Raw genomic sequence first — 18345 nt, 5'->3', positions numbered from 1 at the left:
TAGGGGACAAGGGCTCAGCAAGAAAGATCTGGCTATGTTTAGAATGATACCGCATAAAGAAATGTTCCCTGATACCAAGATGAGGGATTCCTTTGGAATGCAGATAGAGTCAATTGATAAGAATAATGATCTGTTGAGTTTGACGGAAGTGTACAATAGATGAGCTTTCCTGCTTTGGCTCATCTTCCTTTTTCTTTTTCTTTTTTTCTTTTTTCTTTTCTTTTACCTTTCCCATAGTTGCTTATGTTCTGTGTCATGTACTTCAATATTTTTTGTAGTTTTTGTAGTTTTTTTTCATTACTATTAAGGAATTTTCCTTTGTAATTTTTGGCTGTTTATATTTATATGTACCTGTTTAAGCAAAATAAAAGCTATTAAAAAAAAAGTGTCAACTTAGAGAAAAACAGGTCCTACACTCTAAAAAGTGTTGCATAATAACCGAAGCAGGATGAACACTCCTTCTGTCTAAATCCTTTCTCTTCTTTGAGTTAATTGATGGCCTGAAGGTGTTTCCACTATTACAGCTCTTACCCCTCGGAGTCTTTTGATGGTTTGTAAGACTTCCACTACAACTGAACCTCTGTCCACTTCCCTAGGACTTATATTGTTGCTCCCCTGTATGAGTTTGTAGATGTTTTGAAAGAACTCCACTTGTACTGAAACTCTTTCCACACTCCATGCATTTAAATGATTTCTCCCCCATGTGACTCCGTTGATGTCTTCTAAGGTCTCCACTCTGACTGAAGCTCTTTCCACACTCCATGCATTTAAATGGTTGCTCTCCTGTGTGACTCCGTTGATGGTTTCTAAGTGTTCTACTCTCAGTGAAGCTCTTTCCACATTCCATGCATTTAAATGGTTTCTCCCCTGTGTGAGTCCGTTGATGAATTCTAAGTTGTCCACTTTGACTGAAGCTCTTTCCACACTCCATGCATTTAAATGATTTCTCCCCTGTGTGAGTCCGTTGATGAATTCTAAGGCTTCCGCTAATAGTGAAGCTCTTTCCACACTCCATACATTTAAATGGTTTCTCCCCCGTGTGAGTCCGTAGATGAATTCTAAGGCTTCTGCTAGTAGTGAAGCTCTTTCCACACTCCATGCAATTAAATGGTTTCTCCCCCGTGTGAGTCCGTAGATGAATTCTAAGGCTTCTGCTAGTAGTGAAGCTCTTTCCACACTCCATGCAATTAAATGGTTTCTCCCCCGTGTGAGTCCGTAGATGAATTCTAAGGCGCTGCGCCTCCCAGCTGTCCCCGGAGCTTGCGAGGCAAGCAGCGGGGAGAAGCGCTCTTCTCCCTGCCGCCCGCCTTGAGATCAGGTCCGGGGACAGCAGGAAGACGCGCTGTGCCTCCCCGCTGTCCCCGGAGCTTGCGGGGCAGGCAGCAGGGAGAAACGCTCTTCTCCCTGCCGCCCACCCTCAGACCAGGTCCGGGGACAGCGGGGAGACGCGCTGCGCCTCCCAGCTGTCCCCGGAGCTCGCGGGGCAGGCAGCGGGGAGAAGCGCTCTTCTCCCTGCCGCCCGCCCTCAGACCAGGTCCGGGGACAGCGGGGAGACGCGCTGCGCCTCCCCGCTGTCCCCGGAGCTTGCGGGCAGGCAGCGGGGAGAAGCGCTCTTCTCCCTGCCGCCCGCCCTCAGACCAGGTCCGGGGACAGCGGGGAGACGCGCTGCGCCTCCCCGCTGTCCCCGGAGCTTGCGGGGCAGGCAGCGGGGAGAAGCGCTCTTCTCCCTGCCGCCCGCCCTCAGACCAGGTCCGGGGACAGCGGGGAGACGCGCTGCGCCTCCCAGCTGTCCCCGGAGCTCGCGGGGCAGGCAGCGGGGAGAAGCGCTCTTCTCCCTGCCGCCCGCCCTCAGACCAGGTCCGGGGACAGCGGGGAGACGCGCTGCGCCTCCCCGCTGTCCCCGGAGCTTGCGGGGCAGGCAGCGGGGAGAAGCGCTCTTCTCCCTGCCGCCCGCCCTCAGACCAGGTCCGGGGACAGCGGGAAGACGCGCTGCGCCTCCCAGCTGTCTCTGGAGCTTGCGGGGCTGGCAGCGGGGTCTCCCCTCTCACTCTGCAGGCTTCAGCAAAAGCCTGCATTCGCCCTATAGGACGCACACACATTTCCCCTTCATTTTTGGAGGGGAAAAAGTGCGTCCTATAGAGCGAAAAATACGGTATATTCCACAGGGCGAGCACCACTACCCAGAAGGCCTTCTGTCTGGTTCCCTGTAACCTCACTTCTTGCAATGAGGGAACTGCCAGAAGGCCCTTGGCGCTGGATCTCAGTGTCCAGGTTGAACGATGGAGGTGGAGACGCTCCTTCAGGTATACAGGACTGAAGCCGTGTAGGGCTTGAAAGTTCAGCACCAACACTTTGAATTGTGCTCATAAACGTACTCAAATATTCCTCTGCAGTAAAGGAGGCAAATGGAAGCCTTCCCATTGTCTTTGTGCTTACAAATACTGCCTTAAGGAGGGATGAACAGGGTGAGCCTGTGACCTGGATTCAGGAACTAAAGTATTTACCATCACAAAAGAATGGCCAGGCTGCCCAGGTAATGCAGTTTGTGACCATTAACAGGTATCCTTGGGGACAGGTTTTCTGCTGTAGACCGCCTCCTGTGATGTATTCCTGCTGTAAACATTCTCCTTCTGTATGATATTGGGGGGGGTCTTGGGTGGGCAATTTCAAAAGACTATATAAGGCCTTGCACACCTCCCTCCTGGTTGTGGTGAGAGGGGGGGACACTGTTGCAATAAAGATCAGGCTTACTAGCCGCTTTGCTTCTCCATATCCTCTGGTTGGCCTCTGTTATTTTCTCCTACCTACCGTATTTTTCGCTCCATAAGGCGCACCTGATCATAAGGTGCACCTAGTTTCTAGAGGGGGAATTCAAGAAAAAAAATATTTAAAATTATTTAAAGGGAGCGCTGAGCAGAGCTCCCTGGTGCCCTGCGGAGGCTTTGCGCCACTAAGGCAGAAGCTAAAACAGCTAGAGGGAGCACTGCGCAGCGCTCTCTCTAGCTGTTCTAGCTTCTGGGGTAGCCCGTGAAGCCTCCGCAGGGCAGCAGCGAGCCTTCATCCCGGGCTTCCCCCGCCAGCCCTGACAAGCTCTGGGAGTATTCCCCACCTCCCGCAAAAGCCCACAGGAGCTGCGCACCCTTTAAGGAGCGTGCGGATCCTGCGAGCTTTTTTACGAGGTGGGAGAAGGGACTGACGCAGCCAGTCAGTCCCTCCTCTGGGAAAAGCCCCCAAGAGCGGCGTGCTCTTCAAAGGGTGTGCGGCTTCTGCGGGCTTTTGCGGGAGGTGGGGGAATTCTGTAAGATTATTTGGGGAAGTTTTTCTAATGAGAAGATATTGTCACAGATGCTTGTTTTTGCCACTCTCAAAAGTGTGAATTTCTGTATCTGCAGAGATAACATGCCTTTTCTTCGCATGAAAAATGTTATAAAATAAATATACAGAGTTGAGGGAAAACCTTAATCCCATTGTTCCTTTGCAGATGTATATACACAGAATCAACCCCTTAAATTCTAAGTTCCAAGAGGTTCAATGAACAGATGGTTTGCAGTGGAAGAGATCTGCACAAGTCGCTAAGTGTGAAGCAGTAAAAATGAAAGTGCAACCTTGTGAGCAGAATACTCCACACATCTTGGGGTCTTTGTGTAATAATTGTGCAAGTCAGACTTGAGGCAAGCGCTGAAGGCTCTTCAGGGCTGGCAACCTCTTCCCAATCCCACTGGGTTCCAACAACCGCACTAACACTTAACTGTACAGAATAGGCACCTGGATGCAGAAGCCAGTCCAAAGGGGTGGCTGGTAGTGGAGGTGGTGAAATGCTTAAGTTCTGAGGTTTTTCATGTGCGCTAAAACTCATCCTGCTTGGTTGTTTTTTATTTAAAAAAATATTTTTAGCAACATGCTATAATATTATTGTTTTAGTTAAATAAATTGTTTAAGTTGTTACTAAGGAAATGATTATTTTTCTCCTTCCAATAAATTACAGCAGAAATGTTGTCCAAATATAGACAATTAACTTATTAAACCTCAGAATGATTTCATAATTATCTGTCTATTTCTAATAGTGTAACCAAATGAGAAATTTTTGATTTAAATAGAATCATACTGACTAGTGATTTACCGTAAATTGTGATTGAAATCAATTTGACTTATATCAAATCCACCCTGATTGCAATCTACCACAATGTCTGAAATAAGGCTGGAACTATACAGAGGCGAACAGGACAATGTCCTGGCAGCTGCTACTACTTAGGGGTGTGAAACGGCTAAATGACAATATTATCAATCATCACACACTCAGTTTCATCAGCAGACAAGCCAAGATGCATCCTAGCAGGACTTTGGGGTTTGGGCTAGGCTACCAAATGGTGGTATTCAGGACAATCCAAAGTATGGAGATGAGTCCTAGTGAATGCAGATAACCTGGTGGTGTCATCAGGGAAGGGGGGGAGAAGGGGGTCAGGGGTGCTGGAAGGGGAGGGGTCTCTGTCGAGGCTCCTCCCCTTCCTTTAACCCTTCCCTGGACTCCCTCTCTCCGTTTCCCCAGCCAGGCGCCCCACGACCCCAGGGATTCCTGCCAGGGGAGAATGGGGGGCCTCAGCCCCACCCCCAGCCCTGCTTGGGGTCCTCATTCCCCTTCCCGCCAAGGCCTCCAGGGGGGGCAGGGCAGCTGAGCATCTCTCGGCCCCCCAGGAAAGAGAAAGGGGAGTCTGGCGGTGCTGCTGCTGCCCAGGAGATCTTGCAAGGCCAGCCCTGCAGGTGTTGGGTCCCCCCTTCCCACCTGGGTCGGGGCCTGGATCGGGGCCCCTGTCGACGGGCCCCAGAGAGGGCGCTTTCCTTACGGGGGGTCTCTTTGTCCTCCCCTCTATTCCCCCCCTTCTCTCCCTCTTTACCTCTGGGGCTCTTCAGCGACGCCCCTCCTCCTTTCCCGGTCTGGAACTTCCGGCGCATTTCGGGGCGACACTTCCGGCTCCTTTTCAGACGCGCGCATCCCTAGAGCTACGTTTGGTAGAGCAGCCCCTCCCTGTGTTCGGAGGGGAAGGCGACGGGGCGGCGCTGCCTCTGGCCTCCTGCTCTGGGGGCTCCATGGGGACCCGGCCCCCGCCCCCCAACTGGCGGCAGGGAGGGGGACTCCAGAGGGGAGGGGGGAGTTGGCCAAGTTTCACCCACCATCATTTTTAAGGGAGGGGGAGCATCTCCTTCTGGGCCTCCTTCTGCATGCCAAGCACTCAACCGGGGTCCTTCTGCATGCAGAGCAGCTGCTGCATTGCTGAGCTACGCCCCCTAACAGCCAAGCCCAGCTTCAAACACCAGCCCTCCTCCCCCCATTAAAAAACCACCCACTGGATTCAGAGGCAGTGAGGGATTCCAGACAGACAGAGGCGCCCTTGCTCTGGATTTCCCTTGCCAGCAGGGAGACTTCAAAAGCCCCCCCCATGCCTCCCCCTTCCCTCATTTAGTAGGGAGACTTCTCATCTTGTGGTTGGGTCATTTCAAATCCAGTTTTTCTCTCTTTGAATACTGTTGTTGGTTTCCTTGTTTAAATTATTCTGTTCACTAGTGATATTTCACATATGTGGCTCTTATGATCCCTGCAGGGTATTTTTTTTTTAATTGGTTTTAATTCATTTTGCTACATCCAACATTAAAACAAGTGAAAAAATAAACATACATAACACATACATACCAAAAAAGGAGTACATAAATAAAAGAAATAATAATAATAAAAAAAACAAAAGAAAAAACATCTCCTAACATAAAACACCAACTAATTAACTTACATTAACTAAATAACTAAATAACACACAACATTAATTGACTTCCCTTCATCTCGGTTTCAGAATATATTATATGATTTTTTATCTGCAGTTTCTTTTCCTCAAAAGACTCTTTACGTCACACATGTTACGTCACACCTACTGTGATTTTTAGATTTTTTTACCTCTGTTTCCATGTATGTCATAAATTTATTCCATTCTTTATTAAACTTTATGTCTTTTTGATTTCTTATTTTCTGTGTCATTTTTGCCAGTTCTAAATAATCAAATAGTTTGGTTTGCCATTCGTTTATAGTTGGGATTTTTGATGTCTTCCAATTCTGCGCTATTAGAGTTCTGGCAGCCACTGTCGCATACTGAAAGAGTGTTTGGTCTTCCTTTTTAATTTCCTCCCCAATTATCCCCAGCAGAAAGGCTTCGGGTTTTTTGATAAAGGTATATTTGAGGATTTTTTTTAATTCATTGTAAATAGATTCCCAGAATTTTTTGATAGGCTCACACAACCACCACATATGATAGAAATCGCCCTCCTTGATCTTGCACTTCCAACATAATTTATCACCAGTTTTATATATTTTTTCCAATTTTACGGGCGTTACATACCACCTGTACATCATTTTATACATATTTTCCCTGAGTGTTGTGCATGCCGAGAATCTCATACCTTTATTCCATAATGCCTTCCATTTATCAAACTCTATGTTATGTCCGAAGTCCATTGCCCATCTGATCATTACCTCCTTTACTTCTTCATCTTTGGTGTCCCATTCAAGTAACAGGCTATACATTTTCGATAGGAGTTTTGTTTTTCTTTCTAGTATTTCAATCTGAAATCTAGATTTTTTCTCACTTATCCCATTCTTTTTATCCTCAGACCATATAGAATTAATTTGGTGAAATTGGATCCATCCTGTCAATTTGTTCTTTATTTCTTCATAAGGCCTAATCCTCCAACCAGTCTCTGTTTTTACTAGTAGGTCTTCATATGTCCATCTTTCTCCTTCGATGTTTGGTTTTTTTATCGTCAGGATATCAATTGGCGATAGCCACCAAGGGGTCTTCTGTTCCAATAATTTTTTGTTTCTTTCCCACACTTCCAGCAGTGGTCCTCTAAAAATGTGGTTAGAAAATCCTTTATGAACCTTTCCCTTGTTATGCCATAGGTAAGAGTGCCAACCAAATCTTATATTAAATCCTTCTAGATCTAACAAGTCTTTATTTTTAATAACGATCCAATCTTTGACCCAACAAAGACACGAGGCTTCATAATACAACTTTAAATTTGGAACTGCGAATCCTCCCCTATCTCTTTGATCTGTGAGTAGTTTAAATCTGATTCTGGGCCTTTTCCCTTGCCAGATAAATTTAGAGAGTATTTTCTGCCAATCTTTGAATACTGAGGTTCCCCTTATTATCGGTATATTTTGAAATAGGAACAACAATTTCGGTAATAAGCTCATTTTAATCGCCGCCATTCTACCCGACCAAGAAAGTTTTATTCTATTCCAGGTGTCTAAGTCCTTCCTTATTTCTTTCCATGTGGTTATGTAATTATCTTCCATCAAATTTATATTTTTCATCGTTAACCAGATTCCAAGGTATTTTACTTTTTTTGTTACTTTAATACCAGTTTGAGATTCAAGATGGTTTTTTACCTCCTCTTTCACATTTTTAGGCATCATTTTAGTTTTTGTTCTATTTAATTTAAAACCAGATAATTTTCCAAATTCTTCTAACAGATCTAACACCTTACTAACACTCTCTTTTGGATCCTCTAAAGACAACATAAGATCGTCAGCATATGCTTTCAATTTGTATTCTTTCACTCCAATATTTATTCCGCGTATCTCTGAAGTTTTCCTTATCTTATTTGTAATTATCTCTAACATCATAATAAACAGAAGAGGTGACAGAGGGCACCCCTGCCTTGTACCCTTCGAAATTTCAAAGGGTTCTGTTAAGTTATTATTGATAATTAATTTGGCACTTTGTTGTGAGTAAATTGCTTTTATTCCTTCAAAGAATGTGCCCTCTATCCCTGTCTTTTCCAAACATTTTATAAGAAAACGCCAGGATACATTGTCAAAAGCCTTTTCGGCGTCAATGAACATTAAAGCTGCGGGGATTTCATTTTTGCATTCTAAATATTCAATGATGTTTATTGTATGTCTTATGTTGTCTTTTATTTGCCTATTAGGTAAAAAACCAGCCTGATCGGTATGGATGAGGTTAACTAGACACTTTTTAAGTCGGGTCGCCATTACGTCTGCGAAGATCTTGTAGTCATTGTTCAGTAATGAAATCGGTCTGTAGTTCTTAATGATCTGTCTGTCCGAATCGGGTTTCGGTATCAACGTAATGTATGCTTATTTCCAGGATGCTGGTGTTCTTCCTCCTCCTAAAATCTCATTCATTACTTCACATAGCACCGGTGTTATAAGTTCTTCTAGGACTTTATAATACTTGGCCGATAGACCATCTGGGCCTGGGGCTTTCCCCAGTTTCATCCTCTTTATCGCCTCTTGGATTTCCTCTACTTTTATGGGTTTGTTTAACAGACTTCTTTCCTCTTCTGATATGTTGTTAATTCTGTTTTCTTCTAGATATTTTTCTATTTCTATGGCATCTTCTTCTTCTCTTTTATATAGGTTTTCATAGAATTTGAGGAAGCTCTTTTTTATTTCATTAGGGTCCTCCAAGATTTGTTCTTCTACTTTTATTTTATTAAAAACGTTTTGTTTTTTCCTTTTTCTCAGTTGCCATGCCAGAAACTTTCCAGTTTTATTTGCCGATTCGAAAAATTTTTGTCTCATTAACTTAATTCCCCATTCTACCTCTTGATTTATTAATGTTGAGTATTGTGCTTGTAATATCTTGTACAGTTGCTTGTTCCCTTCATCACTCGGTTTTTCTATCAGATTCTTTTCACATTCTCTCAATTGTGTAATTAACTTCTTTTTTTTGTTCTCTCACCTTTCTTCTTTGACTATTTTGTTGTATCAGAAAACCTCTTAGCACTGCCTTACTGGCATCCCAAACTATGTCCATGTTTGTCTCCTTATTGATATTTAAATCAAAGTAGTTTTTTAAGGTGGTTTTAGCCTTTTCAATCACTTCTTCTTTTTCAAATAAATAGTCATTCATTCTCCATCTGTACATACCCTGAGTTTTCCAATTTAAATGTAATATTATTGGGTTGTGATCAGATAGTGTTCTAGGAAGTATCTCACATATCCCTGCAGGGTATTAAGTGTTCTTCTAACCTCCCTATTGCAGGTGGAAAGAGGAATGTGGGGCTTGCTTATAATATCTTAGGGTGGCAGGATTAAGATTTGGGACTGGGACTTTCAGAGCCACTTTTTGCATGAGATTTCTTCCAACTACTGGAGGAAAGTATGTCTGAGGTTTATGACAGAAATATAATTATTACGGGTGAATTTAATGGAGTAGTATCACTGGACTATGACAGAACACTGAGGGAAAGTGTCTCAAAAGAAGGCAAAGTACCAAATACTTTTTTGATATGGTTACAAGAATGCATCTACTAGATCAGGGGTCAGCAAACTTTTTCAGCAGGGGGCCAGTCCACTGTCCCTCAGATCTTGTTGGGGGCCGGACTATATTTCGGGAGGAAATGAGCGATTTTGGCCCGCCCGCAAAGAGGCCTGAAGATGTTTGGCTTTACCTGTCCCAGTTGTCGTCCCAATAGCCCCAGTTGGGCTTCTCCAGCCAGGTGACAGGGCAGGTTGGAGGCTGCGTTGGCCACTGAAGACAGAAGCAGCAGCCCCGGCGGAGCTGCGAACAGAGGCAGGGGAACCGGGGCGTTGCCAGAGCTTTTACCCACCACCTGCTGATGCTGCTGCTTCCCGAGAAGATAGAGCCACCCGCCCACCCGCAAGCGGCAGCTGCAGCCACTGCAACAAACCGCCTGAACATCATGGGAGGAACAAAGGAGGGAGGGGGTGACGAAGAAAGTGCGTGAGGAAGCGGCACAGAGAAGGCGCACAGAAAAGGAAGGAAGGGCGGACTGAGGGAGAGGGAGGAGCAGAAGAGGAAAACTCAGCAGCAACCGGCAGCCAGCGTCACACACCCTTCCCAGCGCCACCCTGTTGAGGCAGGCAGGCGAGTGAGCCGACTCCCCCCGTTGATGGCACCCGGTGTGTGACAAGATTGCTTGTCCCTGAGGAGAAAAGAGCCGCCGGGTGAGGGAGAGGGAAAGAATGTGCGTGCTGGCAATCCATGCGGCGATTCCCGGACCGTCCACAGGCCGGATCTAGAAGGCAATTGTGCCTGATCTGGCCCACAGGCCTTAGTTTGCCAACCCAGATGCTTGGAGATTCAGACACCCATTAGAACAAGAGTAAACATGTTCTTCTGATTCAAAGGATTCTGCGGGAAGAAGAAACATGATCTGGATATTGAAGGAACTCCCTACAGGATTAAAGACTGTAGCGATCCAGCCAAGAACTATATCAGATCAAAACTCAACATAGATGATAATGAGGGGTGAAAAGAGTTCATTGTATAGATGGAGACTAAATAAGGGTTTATTTGAAAAACACTGAATTACAACATATTCCAATTACGTTAGAGTATCAAAAAATGTTAAAAACATTTGGAAATATAGGGGAGGATGAAACTACCACTTTTACGAAGGATTTCAACCATAAAGAGAAATGTTTTACCTAAGATACTATTTTTATTCTAAATGATACCAATAATAAATAATGCAAGCTTCTTTAACGAATGGCAAAGAGATATTTCATGATTACTCTGTCAGGGGGAAAACACCAAGAATAAAGTATAAAATTTTGATAGATACTAAAAATAGAGGTGGCTTCGCACTGCTAGATTTTCTACTACGAGGCAGCCTCTTTGTGTTGCTTAAAAGAATGGATATCGTTGGACAACACACTATTGCTGGATTCTCAGTGGAATCTCGGTTGTAGAACGCTTGGGAAGTTGAACGTTTGGGGCTTTCAAACGCCAAGAACCCAGAGGTGAATGCTTCCATTTTTGAGCGCAATTTGTAAATAAAATTATATACAGTGGTGCCTCAGGTTAAGTACTTAATTCGTTCCAGAGGTCCGTTCTTAACCTGAAGCACCACTTTAGCTAATGGGGCCTCCTGCTGCTGCTCCGCCGCCGGAGCACGGTTTCTGTTCTCATCCTGAAGCAAAGTTCTTAACCTGAAGCACTATTTCTGGGTTAGCAGAGTCTGTAACCTGAAGCGTATGTAACCCGAGGTACCACTGTATTAATAAAATTATCTATATATAAAGCAATTGAAACACTTCCCACACTGTTGGGTTGAAATAAGCGACAGACGAATGGCAAGGTGTCATACGGGAGGCATCTCTCGAGCAAGTCTTGGAGAGTCCCTTTTATTGAATATTACAGCATTACATATGTGCTTGTTGCTGATTGGTTAACATGAATACAATGCAAGGGTTGAATATAAGTATTAATCATCAATAGATTAAAGGGTGGGAAAGGGAACACAGAATTGGACAGGCGTGAAACCTCCTTATTAAACTATTAACTAGTGATTGAGTATCAAGACTTAAACTATTACTAATGATTGATTTTGCATGACATTAAATAACATAACAACCGCGTTCACTAGATGTGGTCAGCAATGCGTTAAGAACAGGTCAGGGTACTGAACTCAATGTGAACTGATCAGAACATTCCCAGACCCATGCGTAGAGGCAAAAACAGCCCAGCATCCATTCCAGCACCACACTCCTTCCTTTCAAACCATTTTAGATTTTTCAGTTTGTGGATTGTAGGGTTTCAACTCTTAAAGCTTTTCCTCCTTGCGAGTCCATTGATGGTTTCTAAGAACATCAGGACTGAAGCTCTATGTACGCTCCATATACGTAAGTGGTTTTCCCTTTTTCAGTTCGCTGATGTTTGCTAAGGTTTCCACTTCTATTGAAGCTCTTTCCACACTCCATACATTTATTTGCTTATCCCCGAGTGAGTCTGTTGATGTCGTCTAAGTTTCCTGTGTGTGAAATTAGGGCTCCACTCTGAAAGAAACTCTTTCAACTCTCCATACATTTAAATGATTTTTCCTCTGTGAGTCTGTTGATGTCTTCTAACATTTCCAACATTGGTGAAGCCCTTTCCACACTCCTTACATTTAAATGGTTTCTCCCCTGTGTGAGTTTGATGATGGATACTAAGTGCTGTACCATCAATAAAGCTCTTTCCACATTCCATGCATTTAAATGGTTTCTCCCCTGTGTGAGTCCGTTGATGTTTTCTAAGTGTTCCACTGCGATTGAAGCTCTTTCCGCACTCAGTGCATTTAAATGGTTTCTCCCCAGTGTGAGTTCGATGATGGGTTCTCAGATCTCTACGCTCAATAAAACTCTTTCCACATTCCATGCATTTTAATGGTTTTTCCCCTGAGTGAGTCCATTGATGTCTTCTTACTGCTCTATTAGAAGTGAAGCTCTTTCCACACTCCTTACATTCAAATGGTTTTTCCCCTGTGTGAGTCCGTTGATGGATTCTAAGTGTTCCACGATCAGGGAAGTTCTTACCACAATGCATGCAATTAAATGGTTTTTCCCCTGTGTGAGTCCGTTGATGGATTCTAAGTGTTCCCCTACAAGTGAAGCTTTTTCCACAATCCATACATTCAAATGGTTTCTCCCCTGTGTGAGTTTGATGATGGATACTAAGTGCTGTACCATCAATAAAGCTCTTTCCACATTCCATGCATTTAAATGGTTTCTCTCCTGTGTGAGTCCGTTTATGTTTTCTTAGTGTTTCACTGTGACTGAATCTCTTTCCACAATCCATACATTTATATGGTTTTTCCCCTGTGTGAATTCGATGATGGATTCTAAGAGTTCTACTAACAGTGAAGCTCTTATCACACAGCATACATTTAAATGGTTTTTCCCCAGTGTGAGTTTTATGATGAATATTCAGTCCTCTATTTGTACTGAAACTCTTTCCACACTCCAAACATTTAAATGGTTTCTCCCCTGTGTGAATCCGTTGATGGATTCTAAGGTTTCTACTCTGACTGAAGCTCTTTACACATTCCATGCATTTGAATGGTTTCTCTCCTGTGTGGGTCCGTTGATGTTTTCTAAATGTTCCACTATCGGTGAAGCTCTTTCCACACTCCATACATTTATATGGTTTTTCCCCTGTGTGGGTTCGTTGATGGTTTCTAAGGTGTCCAATCTGACTGAAGCTCTTTCCACACTCCTTACATTTATATGGTTTCTCCCCCGTGTGAGTGTGTTTATGTATACGAAGGTTTGAACTCCAACCAAAGCTTTTTCCACACTCCATACATTTAAATGGTTTCTCTCCTGTGTGAGTCCATTGATGTTTTCCAAGTGTTCCACTGTCAGTGAAACTCTTCCCACACTCCATACTTTCAAATTGTTTCTCCTCTCTCTTTTCACATTCCATGAATTTATATGGTTTCTTTGTTATTCCCATTGGACATGGCCCTCCAGAATTTTGACTGCCTTCTCCATTGTCTTCTTTCAACAGGGAGGAGCGGGGGGAAAGGAAACCTAGGAAGAGAACAAAGGAATATTACACACATCAATTAGCACCTGCTCTTATTTTGACGTCTCGTACATTCTTTCCTGTCCTCCATATGTTCCAAATTTTTAGGAAAGACAGATGAAATAATGTTAAATATGGTAATGCATCATCAGCCTTTTCTAACCCTTAATTAAGCATTAATGAAGCAGCAGTATCGTAGAATACGGTTGAACTGTGGGGTTTACGTTTTATAAAAAGTGGTTTCTCACAGGAACGGGAGCTGCTCTATGTTCCATGAACCTGGCCAATATTAATCAGGATCCTAAATTCATCATGAAGTTCTTCATCCGCTGAACTATAATCCTCCACCCCTTGGGCCACATTTTGTCCCCTTCGACCTCTAGATCTTTATTCATCACCTGCACAGTCCCTTTGGCCTCAGGAGGTGCATAGTGACCATTTTGGGAGACCCATATATAAGTCTAGTGACAAGGCTTGGTGCTTGTGGTCGGTTGAAGGAGCGCTCAGTTGGAGAATGTTCTTGGGGTTGGACCTCCATCTCTCAGCCTTGCATTATTGAATGGAGAGAGCTGGAGATGCAGAAGGAAAGCAGCTGGAGCCTGACTGCTGGGAAGGCCAGATTGAGACACCCACCCCAATTATGATTTATAATAATTATATGCCACCGGGTCTCGCACCCGCCTCCTGACACTGGCTTATCTTAGTGGAGATTCCCTGTCCAGGCCTCTCTCACTGTTCTTCCTCCTTTGCCCTGGGTGGCCAAGGGCTTCTGGATATTCTAGCTCTGCTCCAACTGGGAATTATTTATTAAATTGTTATACCTCTCTTCATATGAAGATCACAAGATAAAAATCTGTGTGACACTGAAAAAGGTGAGTATTAAAGGTGAATAACACTGATTGTGGGAAAGAATAGAAAGAAGATGAAACCAGTGGTGTGTCCTCCTGAATGTAATATAACAACAACAACAACAACGTGTAAAGAAGAAACCAATTTTCAAATCAGTTTCATATTCCCAGCGTGTAAAGAAGAAACCAATTTTCAAATCAGTTTCATATTCCCTGGCTGTATTTCTCAGCCACGATTGTGACTCAGAATCTTAGCCACACTTTTTTCTAGAATATCAACTGGACATAGGATCCAGACATCCCTGGGATTTCATCCAGACATTCCTTTAGTGTGGCAGCAGCAGCGGAGAAAGGAAGGAAGCAACTTTGGGGGCAAACCATTTCCTTCTGAAGGTCTTCCCCAGCGGCCAGCAGGGTTGATAAACTGCTCAGTGGGGACACCTTGGCTTTATACTGTTAGGGTCTGGATACCAATCACAATCCCTTGGCAATGTCTCAAGAACCCTTAAGATCCAATTTCACCAACTCCCAAGTAGCACTGAGCCCTAGAGGAACCGTCTATGCTGAGAGGAGGCACCTCTGGCCCTCCAGATGTGGTTGCACTCAAAGTACCACCTGCCCAAGGAAGGATGGCCCATGGCCAGGGAGGAAGGGAGTCTTATCTGGGGGGACACACTTTCCCCTTCTTCCCCCTCCCCTGAAAACGCTGAATATCTGCATTTTGTTTCCTCCTTCCTCCGTGATCTCCAACATCTTCCTGATGCAGTCCAACCAACTGCACACATTCCCAAATCATCCTGCACCATTGACTTCCCAAGGCGGCTGCATTGTGTCTAGGACACTGGCAATGGGACAGCACCTTCCACTGGAGGAGAGGATAGAGGGTTAAATCAGGGCTGGCCAAATGGGACTCAGCTCCGTCCCCTCCTTGCCCCTCCCTGCATCTCCTGCCTGAGGGGGCTGCCTCAGTTTCCCTAGTGGGGGAGCAGGCCCCGAGAACAGCCTTCTCTCTTCCCCCAAAATACAGGAAACACGACAAAGAAGGCCTTGGAGTGTCACCGTGGAACATAACAACAACAACAACTGGTTGTAAGTCCCTTTGGGCTGCCCTGGGCAAGAGAAAGCAACTAATAGAGTAAATAAATCAATAACAATAACTGAAACTGCGGTACAGTGGTACCTCGGGTTAAGTACTCAATTCGTTCCGGTGGTTAAGAAAGTGTTTTTAACATAATGGGGCCTCCTGCTGCTGCCGCGCCGCTGGACCACAATGTCTGTTCTCATCCTGGGTTAGCGGAGTCTGTAAGCTGAAGCGTATGTAACCCGAGGTACCACTGTAATAATAATAATAAGGCAGGCTCTTGAGGGGGGAACACGGGAACCCACCCATTTCCATAACAATCTTCCCCATCCCTTAAACCCACAGATTTAAGAGATCTGATATGAGAAGGAGCTGGGCCCAGGTGTCTCTGGGTGGGAGCCCTTTAGATGCTTCTGCACAGAAACACAGGCATGTGGGAGAGACTGGAGTTGCCCAGAGAGAAGCCTCAAAGGGGGGGGGGATAATAAAGGGGGCTTCCTCCCTTTCCTCTTTCCCCCCATGGCTGGACTCGCTCGAACAGCCCCCAGCGCCCCTGCAGCTCCTGATCTGGGACCTCAGGCAGGGCAAGGACTGAGCTTCAGGGGAGGAGAGGGTGGCTGGATCGGGGCTCCTGCTCAGGGATCTCTCCCTGGTCTACGCGGAGTCCTGGCAGATTCCTGGGCAGGAGGGAGAAGTCAAGGCAGGCGTCTCTCTTTCTCCAAGATGGCTCCGATCCCTCCCCAGGGATGCTCCCTTCCTCCCTCCGCCCCCCCCGGGTCCCCTTTCCCCAGAGGCCCCCCCCCCGGCCGGCTCAGCCTTCCTGCCAAATCTCTCCCCATCCCAGGAGGGAGACGGGGGGGGGCTCCATCCAGGCGTCTCTCGCCCCCATTAACCCATGGAGTCCCCAGTCTCCACCCAAAGGGGACCCGCCAAGCCAGGATCGCGGCGCCCCAGGGATTCCTGCCAGGGGGAAGCCGGAACTCGCAGAGGGGCCTGGGTTCAAGTCCCATTTCCTTCCCGGGGGGGGGGCAGCTGAGCATCTCCTCTCCCCCCTCCCTCGCTCGCTCTGCTATTCCCATTTCCTTCCCCGCAAGACAAAGGGCTGGGGGTCTCCAAGGAGGCGCCCCCTCGGGGGGAGGGGCTCCTTTCTCCTAAACCAGCCCCTCCCCCGCTCGCCGGATCCCCAGAAGGGAGGGGGAGGGGGAGGAATCCCCCCCTTTCCTTTCTCCCCCCCAAATCTGCCCCCCTTCCCAGCTGCCCTGTTTGCAGATTCAGGGGGAGGAAAAGCCCCTCCTTCTCCCCCCCCCCCCCAGATATAGATATATTTCGCACCTCTTTCCCCTCCTCCTCCTCCGCAGAGCTGCTCCTCTTCCGGGAAGGTGGATCGGGCCCCTCCCCTCCCCCCCTTGGCCTCCTCCCTCCCTGCCTCTCTAGGAAGCGGAGCTCACTGACCGGGGGGGGGGAGGAATGAGTGGCCCCTCCCTCCCAGAAGACACAAATTCTCCTCCTTCCAAACCAGCTCCGTTTTCCTGTTTCTCTCCTGAGACAGTCCCGGGTTCGATCCCCGGAGGCGGCAGGGAAGGAGACCCCCCCCAACTGGGAAAAAGGCCCCCCTTCATCTCTTTTAATCCCTTGCCGATGTTACATAAATTTTTAGAATGATTGGGGGGGTTGCCCTCCAGCAGGCAGTGTCCCCCCCTTCATTCACACACACAGTGTCTCCTCAAAGCCCCGCATGACGCCCCGACACCACAAACCGTCCACCGTTGTTCTGTCTGGGAAGGAAATGGCGACCAAGGGGGGAGCTTGGGCCGTGAGCGGGGGCAGCCATGATGCCTAAAGCGGGAGGCCAGGTATTCAGCAGCCCCTCTGCCTGAGTGATAATCTCTGGCATCCTGACACGGGTTTGGGGCCTGGAACAGTAACTTAAAGTGAAGGTCAAGGGACCCCTGACCATTAGGTCCAGTCGTGGCCGACTCTGGGGTTGCGGCGCTCATCTCGCTTTACTGGCCGAGGGAGCCGGCGTACAGCTTCCGGGTAGTGGCCAGCAGGACTAAGCCGCTTCTGGCGAACCAGAGCAGCGCACGGAACCTCATTTACCTTCCCGCCGGAGTGGTACCTATTTATCTACTTGCACTTTGACATGCAACAACCCTAAAGGGTAGTCCAGTGCCGTCATTATGGGGGCCTTTTTAAAATAGGGGCTGGTGTTTGAACTTGAGTTTTGCTAATGGGGGGAGCAACTCATTGGCAGAGCAGTTGTCCCCCCCCATTCAGCTCCCCGCTATGAGGGTGAGACCCCCTCCTGACTCGCACCCGGATCCTGCAATGCAGGTCAGGGAGCGGTGCCAGTTCTGCTTCCCAGGGAAAGACCGGCAGGCCTGGCTCCCCTGCAACACGTCCCCCCATTTCCCCCAGTGGTACATTGGCAGTGGGGAGACAGAGAGAGAGACGTGGCCTTTTGGAGAGTCGTCTCCATCCTGGTTTCCCTCTGTTACTCTCTCTGACCGATGGAGAACCTGCAAAGAACTCTAGAAGGGCTCTTGTGTCCCCCATAAGGGAATAAGGGCAGATTTTAGTTTATTGCACTTGGCTTCTCCCTCCTGGCAAGGAATCTGCTACTCCTCCAAGTTCTTCGACAGAGGGGTCCCTGGAAAGGGGGGTCCACTTCCCCCACCCCCTCCATGGTTCAGGTCAGCTGTTGCCTCAGAGACGCAGGACGCTGCATTATACCAAATGAAACCATTGGTCCACCTGGGAGAGGTTCCCTCTCTCAGGCTTCCGGTTTTAGCTCTTATTTCCGCTGCGTGGCTGATTGAAGCTGACGATGATGTACAGCAACCCAGAAATAGGGGTGAAGGATGCTATAGAAATGCATTCAGGGTTTATATACAGGTAAAAGGTACAGGACCCCTGGGCAGTTAAGTCCAGCTGAATTTGACTATGGCGTGTGGTGCTTAAATCCGCTTTCAGGCCAAGGGAGCAAGGCAGCTTTCCGGCTCATGTGGACAACTTCTCATGAGCTGATATTGCGATATAAATTCCAGAAGAACTACACAAAATCTACAAGGAGACTCACAGGATAATGGTGGCG

The 18345-nt window shown here is 46.7% G+C and overlaps 1 protein-coding gene across 1 annotated transcript; it reads right to left on the bottom strand.

The window, feature by feature from the left end:
• Positions 1-11116: 11116 nt before the first annotated feature.
• Positions 11117-16669, bottom strand: LOC310757115 (uncharacterized protein). The gene is made up of 2 exons (XM_083602308.1): positions 16584-16669; positions 11117-13327 (listed from the first exon to the last, which is right to left on the bottom strand). The coding sequence occupies exon 2, from the start codon at positions 13248-13250 to the stop codon at positions 11844-11846; it is 1407 nt and encodes a 468-aa protein (XP_083458434.1). The 5' UTR covers positions 13251-13327; positions 16584-16669; the 3' UTR covers positions 11117-11843.
• Between the last annotated feature and the right edge of the window lie 1676 nt (positions 16670-18345).

Source organism: Podarcis filfolensis (genome assembly GCF_964270895.1).
Source record: "Podarcis filfolensis genome assembly, chromosome: 2".
Lineage (NCBI taxonomy): Eukaryota > Metazoa > Chordata > Lepidosauria > Squamata > Lacertidae > Podarcis > Podarcis filfolensis.
The sequence above is the reverse complement of the archived record's forward strand: the minus strand, read 5'-3'. Positions and strand labels throughout refer to the sequence as shown.

What these genes read in the sequence shown, in the direction of transcription:
- LOC310757115 (XM_083602308.1), bottom strand. Translation starts at nt 13,250, where the DNA reads ATGGGAATAACAAAGAAACCATATAAATTCATGGAATGTGAAAAGAGA.